The sequence below is a fragment of the Mirounga leonina genome, unplaced genomic scaffold, assembly GCF_011800145.1.
Source record: "Mirounga leonina isolate KUSES-001 unplaced genomic scaffold, KU_Mleo_1.0 Mir_176, whole genome shotgun sequence".
Lineage (NCBI taxonomy): Eukaryota > Metazoa > Chordata > Mammalia > Carnivora > Phocidae > Mirounga > Mirounga leonina.
The window spans coordinates 44,423,210-44,430,011 of NW_023270454.1; the positions used below are offsets into that span (position 1 = coordinate 44,423,210).

General features: G+C 49.5%; 1 protein-coding gene across 2 annotated transcripts in view; it reads left to right on the forward strand.

Moving 5' to 3' along the window:
* Nucleotides 1-4,984, forward strand: part of MAML3 (mastermind like transcriptional coactivator 3) — a 397,800-nt gene extending 392,816 nt beyond the window's left edge. For both annotated transcript variants that reach the window (XM_035023028.1, XM_035023029.1), the window contains exon 5: nucleotides 1,076-4,984. In XM_035023028.1, coding sequence (XP_034878919.1) covers nucleotides 1,076-2,073 — 998 coding nt within the window. In that variant the 3' untranslated portion in view covers nucleotides 2,074-4,984. The remainder of the gene's footprint in view (nucleotides 1-1,075) is intronic.
* Nucleotides 4,985-6,802: the final 1,818 nt, after the last annotated feature.

The window sequence follows — 6,802 nt, forward strand, 5'->3', positions numbered from 1 at the left end:
TGCTGAGTATGTGGAAGTCGAAGTGTATAAATTGCCCTTTGTGCTCGGGGGCTCAGGCCTTTGGAGACCACTCTCCTCTGAGCCCGCAGGCACTAAATAAACCTCCTATCCTCCACGATCTCTGGGTACCACTTGGTTCTTCCGTCAGGCGATCCAGTCCAGCTTCCGTAACAGAAGGACTCACTCAAATGCCTAATTAAAGTTGAGGGACTTGGCATTCATACTCTGGTCAACTTATAAACAGCATCATTAAAACCATGTTAGCGATCTGCTGAGAAAAGTGGTCATTGCCGACTTGAAGGAGTGAGTGGACTTTGCTGCAAAAATGCATAAAGTTCATTGCCAAGGAGCAAGTAGCAGGATGATTTCTTTTTCTAGCTCAGGAAGCTGGCCAGTTTGCCCTGACATGTTATGATTCAGAGAATCTGGAGCATGTGGAAATCTATAGAGTGGATCCAAAAAATGTCTCATCTGTCGAAATAGCTTCTTAGCAGGAGCATTGGCCTTTAACCTCTCAAATCCTGCTCAAGTCTTAAGGGAAATTAGTCTAATGGTCTTTATTGATACTGTTCTCTACTGAACCATGTTCCACTTCACAAACAGAATACACAAAGTGATCAGCCGTTGCTTCTTCATTTAGCCCAGTAGGTGAATTCCCTCTCACCTCCAAGAATAATGGTGTCTGATTGGTTGAGGATGGCATCCTATCAAGAAGAGTGAGAAACAATTTGCTTTTGAAATGTGAACAAAAATAAGTCTATCAAGTCAACTACAAAAGCATGTATCCAGTATGATCCCTATTTTCATGTGTCTATTTATATAATAGCAGTGTTTATCTCTGGGGGGGGGGGTTGGGTAACTTTAGTTTTCATCGTACTTTTCAGTATTTTCTGAATTATTTACAATCAGCATATATTATAGTCAGAAAAATAATCATTTTTATTAAGGACTTAGGATCAGAGTAGATCCTTTCATATAAAAGAATTTTGTCATGCCTAAAGATAATCCCAACAACACGTTACAGTAAACTGCTTATCAAGATGAGTGAATGGGTATGTCTTTTTTTCCCCTGTAGGTTCTCCCCAGGATATAGCAGCCGTGAGAAGCCAAGCGGCCCTCCAGAGCATTCGAACGTCACGGTTGATGGCACAGAACGCAGGCATGATGGGAATGGGACCCTCCCAGAACCCAGGGACAATGGCCGCGGCAGCAGCCCAGTCCGAGATGGGACTGGCCCCTTATAGCAACACACCTACCAGCCAACCAGGAATGTACAATATGAGCACAGGGATGACCCAAATGTTGCAGCACCCAAACCAAAGTGGCATGAGCATCACACACAACCAAGGCCAGGGGCCAAGGCAGCCCACCTCTGGGCAAGGGGTTGGGATGGTGAGTGGTTTTGGTCAGAGCATGCTGGTGAACTCAGCCATTACCCAGCAGCACCAGCAGATGAAAGGGCCGGTGAGCCAAGCCCTGCCAAGGCCCCAGGGCCCGCCAAGGCTGCAGGGCATTATGGGAACAGTCCAGCAGGGAACGCAGAGCTGGCCACAGAGGAGCTTACAGGGGATGCCCGGGAGGACTAGTGGAGAACTGGGATCGTTCAATAGCGGCGCCAGCTACCCACTTCAGGCTGGCCAGCCGAGGCTGACCAAGCAACACTTCCCCCAGGGACTGAGCCAGGTTGTGGATGCTAACACTGGCGCCGTGCGAACCCTCAACCCAGCTGCCATGGGTCGCCAGATAATGCCACCGCTCCCGGGGCAGCAAGGCAGCGGCCAGGCCAGGCCCATGGTCATGCCTGGCCTAAGCCAGGGCGTCCCGGGCATGCCAGCGTTCAGCCAGCCCCCAGCCCAGCAGCAGATGCCCAGCGGCAGCTTCGCTCCCGGCAGCCAGAGCCAGGCCTACGAGCGGAACCCCGCTCAGGACATGTCCTACAATTATAGCGGCGAAGCAGCCGGGGCCTCCTTCCCCGGCCTCTCGGACAGTGCGGACCTCGTGGACTCCATCATCAAAGGCGGGCCGGGGGACGAGTGGATGCAGGAGCTTGATGAGTTGTTTGGGAACCCCTAGTCAAGAGGAGCCGCGAGAGCCACAAGTCTAGTGTTGAAAGCCTAAAACGTGAAAAAGAAACAGGATGTTGAGCCATCCCTGTTTTTTTTGTTTTTTTGACCCACGTAAACTGAGCAAAACTGCAGCTGGCTGACAGTGAAAGATCCAGGTGCCAGTCCACAGCCGCGCTGGGCCTCATTTCACCGGATTTCCACACAGCAGTCGAGACAAGACGCCACGCGGATCCCGGCTGCGAGAGAGAGGGGCGCCGCCGAGGCCGGTGGGGAAGACGGATCCGAAGGCCCTGTGCTCGGCAGCCCCTGTGCTCGCCGGGCGCCGGGAGCGCTGCGCCAGCCGCGCCAGACCGCCGCGCAGCGCGAGGGCTCCGCCAGCCCCGCCTGGCCCCGAGCCGGAGACCGCGCACCGCGGAGCCTCGGGCCCGGGAGCGCCCCGCGGACGCCGCCGCGTGGTTGCCCGGCCCAAGAGCACAGGTCGGAAGCGCGCCGCGCTCGGGCCGCCGAGAGAGGTCAGGCGTGGAGACGCGCTGGTGTGTTTGGAGGGTAGGCGCGGCGAACGGGAGACCCCAGAGGCTCCTCCGAGCCCGTCGGCTGCCCGGGGAGGACCCTCAGGAATTGTAGAGGCGCTGCTGTCAGCTGCCTGTCCAAGAGAGCCACGCGAGCCTGGAGAAGGGGCGCCGCAGCCCTCTGCCGGTGACCGTGACCGTGGCGCCGGCACTCCGGGTAGTCGGCCTGGAGCCTCCTGGGGGCCCGGTGTCCTACAGCGGCGGCTAGGCAGTCCACGGCTCCTGCCGGTGGCCGCAGGGTGGGGAGAGACCCCGACCGGCTGCCGTGTCTGCCAGTGTGGCCGCTTTTCCCCGCACCCCTGCCCTTGTTCCTCCTTGCCTCCACCCATCCTGCCCTTGCTTCTCCTTACACACTATACGAGAAGAAATGAAGACAAAAGTCTCTGGGGGCCTGGGCAGAATCGTAATAAAGGCAAGCACTTAGACAAGGCCTGAAATGCCAAGGCGACCCTGGAGTTTTCTTTCTCTAACGTGTAGTTGAGTGAATAGTCTCTGCCTGGAACTGAGCAGGCCCCTCTGATGCTCCATGGTGGGTTGCTGTGAGCCACACCGGATGCTTCTGCTCTACCCTGGGAGCCGTGGCCCAAAGGCGCTCACCCTGCTCCCTGTGTTCTGAAACTGGCCTTGCCCTTAGTCCCTCCTGACCAGAAAGACAAATCTAAAACGCTGAGAGATGAACTGAAATGTCAGTGGCTCCACCTGACCCATTCTGACGATAAAAAGCAGGAAGATACAGTTCCTTCCATATGGGCAAAGTCATCCACTTCCAAAGTCCTGTACAGTCATTCTCTTTGTAATTCACTCCAATCTGCTCCAGGCGAAGTCTGTCGGAAGGGATGACAACCTCTGCTACTTACCATAAGGCTTGTGTCTTTTGTCCTTGCTGCTGTTCCCACCGCCCCATTTTGGAGGCCATGTGGCATAATTACTGTCCAGAGTAAGAGTGGAGCATGCTTTTCTCCCACCACACGCTCCCTCGGCGTCCGAAAGCCTGGCTCCTCCTGTGCATCTACTCGTACCTCGCTGCAGCCAGGCTGGGGGGAGCTGGACCGGCTGCACTCACAGGGCGTTCCTGAGACAGGGGGCTGGAATGGAAAGCTGGGGGCAGAGGGCGGAGAGGCGGCAGGCAGGCAAACACTGTCGTTGGCTTGCTCGCCATGGCCCAAGGTGGTAGATCTACTGAGCAAGGGGCAGGATGGAGACCAGAGGAGGCCAGGTGGGCAAGAGCCCAGGCAGGGGCTCGGCTCCTCCTAGGAAGACGTGGTGGCAGGTGACCATGAACTCCTTGCCCAGGGAGGGACACCACCATGGAAACTCTTGAGTAGAAACAGGTAAAAACCAAAAAAAAAAAAATAAATAAACAAAAAAGTAAATAAGCAAGAAGACAGAAAACATAATTACCTTTTTCTGAAAGGTACAGGAAACAAATATATGAGCAATGATGAGAAGCTGGAGGTGGCTGATGGGAGAAGGGGGCTCCAGTACTTTTTAATAGCTTCCTCCAAATGCTTAATACTGGGACCAACTAAATAGAGAGGTAGATTTTAATAAGGTCGTTTTGTTTTGTTTTTGTTTTTGTTTTTACTACGGTGCTGATGTATATGTAATGTCTAAAAAAGTTATTTGTAAATAAGTTTTTACAATACTGCAGATATCACTGGGTCTACTATCTGTAAAAAATATACATATAAATATATATATACTGTTTGTTTAAAATAGAGTATTTTTATTTCATTCCTTAACTCATCATCACAGCAGTGGTATATTGCACTTCAGATGACATCTAATGACTAATTTGTACTGTATGACCTACGGCAACTTGCTCCACTTTATTCAGATTTTTCTAGTTTTCTGTTTTTACTTTGTACATTGAGCATTGCTTATTTCCTTTTAAGAAATGTACAGAACTCTGAAATGTAGAAATGAAGTGATGTTGACATACCACTTTTAAAGAAAAGAAAACAAATAAAAGATCATTATCTGAATCCATCCAAAGTATAGTTTATTTTAGGAATGTCACTGGATCTCCAACCTTAATTAAACAGATATACTACGCCTGGGTTTTAATTGATTAACTGCAGTCCTTGTCTCAAAATTCGTGGTATCATTAAACATTTATTTAACAGTGGAGATCAGTCAATCATTCCCAGTCTTTTCAATTCAACCACACAACTAAAACACTCTAAATCTGCACCCCAAGGGATGTAGCAAACAGAAGAGAAGAAAGTCAGCTTTGAAAAGAACATACTTAAGTCCATTCGTAGATTCAGTACTTTCAATTTCCAACTGGCTCTTTAGAAAATTGATAGTAAAATTTTCATTTTAAAAAAAAAAAGAAAGAAACCTCAAGGAATATATGGAAGGAAGAGTCACGCAAGGGTCTTGCCCACTCAGTGGACACTATGTACACACACACACACACACACACACAACCCATGGACACCTCATTCCTACCAGCCCTCGCTGCATCTCTCTTTGAAGGGCTGCGCTGGGCCTAGGCCTGGCTTGGCCTGCACCGTCCACAAACTGTTGGAAATGATTAGAAGTTTGCATTTCTCCAGATCCACCCTAGTCAGTGTCTCGATGGAGGAAGAGTGTGAGAACGCTGTCAAGTGGCCTGGACCAGCCCTGAGATAGGATTTATGTTCTAGAACTCCCCTGTGGGGTCAGGCAGAGGCTAGGACTTTGCTTGAAGTTGTCCTTACTTGGGCTTCTGGCCCTTCCCCACTCTGTTCTGATTGCCCTTCTGGGGGACCTTCACTAATGAATCACACACGTGTGAATCCACCCCTCCCCTTCTAGGAGACTTGACCTAAGACTTTCCATCAAACTTGAAAAAGCATAGTAAAACAACACGACTCAAAACTATCTGGGTTAAGCAGAAAAACAGGCCACAAGCACAGAATAAAATCATCCTCAAAAACCGATCCAAAACAAAGGTGAGTTTTAATACATACTAACCAAGAGAAAGAATGTTCTTGACTGTGGGAGAGGCCGGCCCTACCCCTGGAGGACTATGGTTCCAGACTGGCTGGCATATAACAGAGTGGAGAAAACTGTGTGACACGGGGCTTTGTCCCACCCGTAAGGGCGTAGTATTCTACCAGATAACAGGAAGTTGAAGAATGAACTGATGGGTGGGGGGGGGGGGGGGGAAGGCTGATAAACAGAAGTAAGAGCTTGAAGCTCTGAGAAGAGTTGAGTATTCCTAGACCCGAGTAATTAAAACCACACATTTTCATTCACATGAAAGTGTGTTCTGCACTGGATGAATGGCATCCCCTTCTCTTTTGAAACGATCTCTTACATGTAATCTTACTGACCTTTTTAAAATCCCGGTGCAGGAAGTGTGTGATGGGGGAAGAGACAGAGAATAAACATCTATCGGGGAAGTCACTAAGCGTCTGTCCCAGTGAGAAAGATGTATTTTATTGCTGAAAATTAAGGAGCATTCAGAAGCATCAGATGAGCTATCTGCCTGTGACCATTCTTTTCAAGGAAAACTGTGTCTGGAGACAGTGAAAAAACAAACGACCTGATGTTTTTCCTTATGAACACTGCACCCACCTCCAACCCTGCAAAGGCAAGTAGGGGAGGGGAAATGCCTGGGAAGGGACAGGGCTACTTGTTTGTATAATCAGTGCTCTGTTGTTTTCTTTTTTCTTTTTTTTTTTTCCCCTCTTCTTCTCTCTTCAGTTTTGTCCTCTACTCTCTTTTTCAAGTTCCAACGACATTTGATTCCCACTCCGGTATCTTCTGGGCAAGTTACCACAACCTGTCTGATTTCATTCAACAGGTGGAGGCGATTATGGCAGTAACCACGCAAGTGGGGCCCAGTGTCCCTGCCGCGTCCGGGACAGCTGCTGGGCCACCACTCCTATCAATCCCACAGACCCCACAACAAGCACAGAGTGCTCAATTAAAAAAAAAAAAATGTTCACAGCTACCAAGAATCTTAATTTAGGTTTTAACTTCTTAGAAATGATTTTTAAACCCTTCATTATGAACATTATCAAACAGAAGAGTAGACAGTACGATGAGTAACTGCATACTAGCCTCGATGTAGTAACTCTCAGCACTTTGCCATATATGCTGGGCACGCATACTTTGCAGAACCGTAACAAATAAGTTATCCCCATTCAGCTACTTCACCCTCCAACCTCTCAA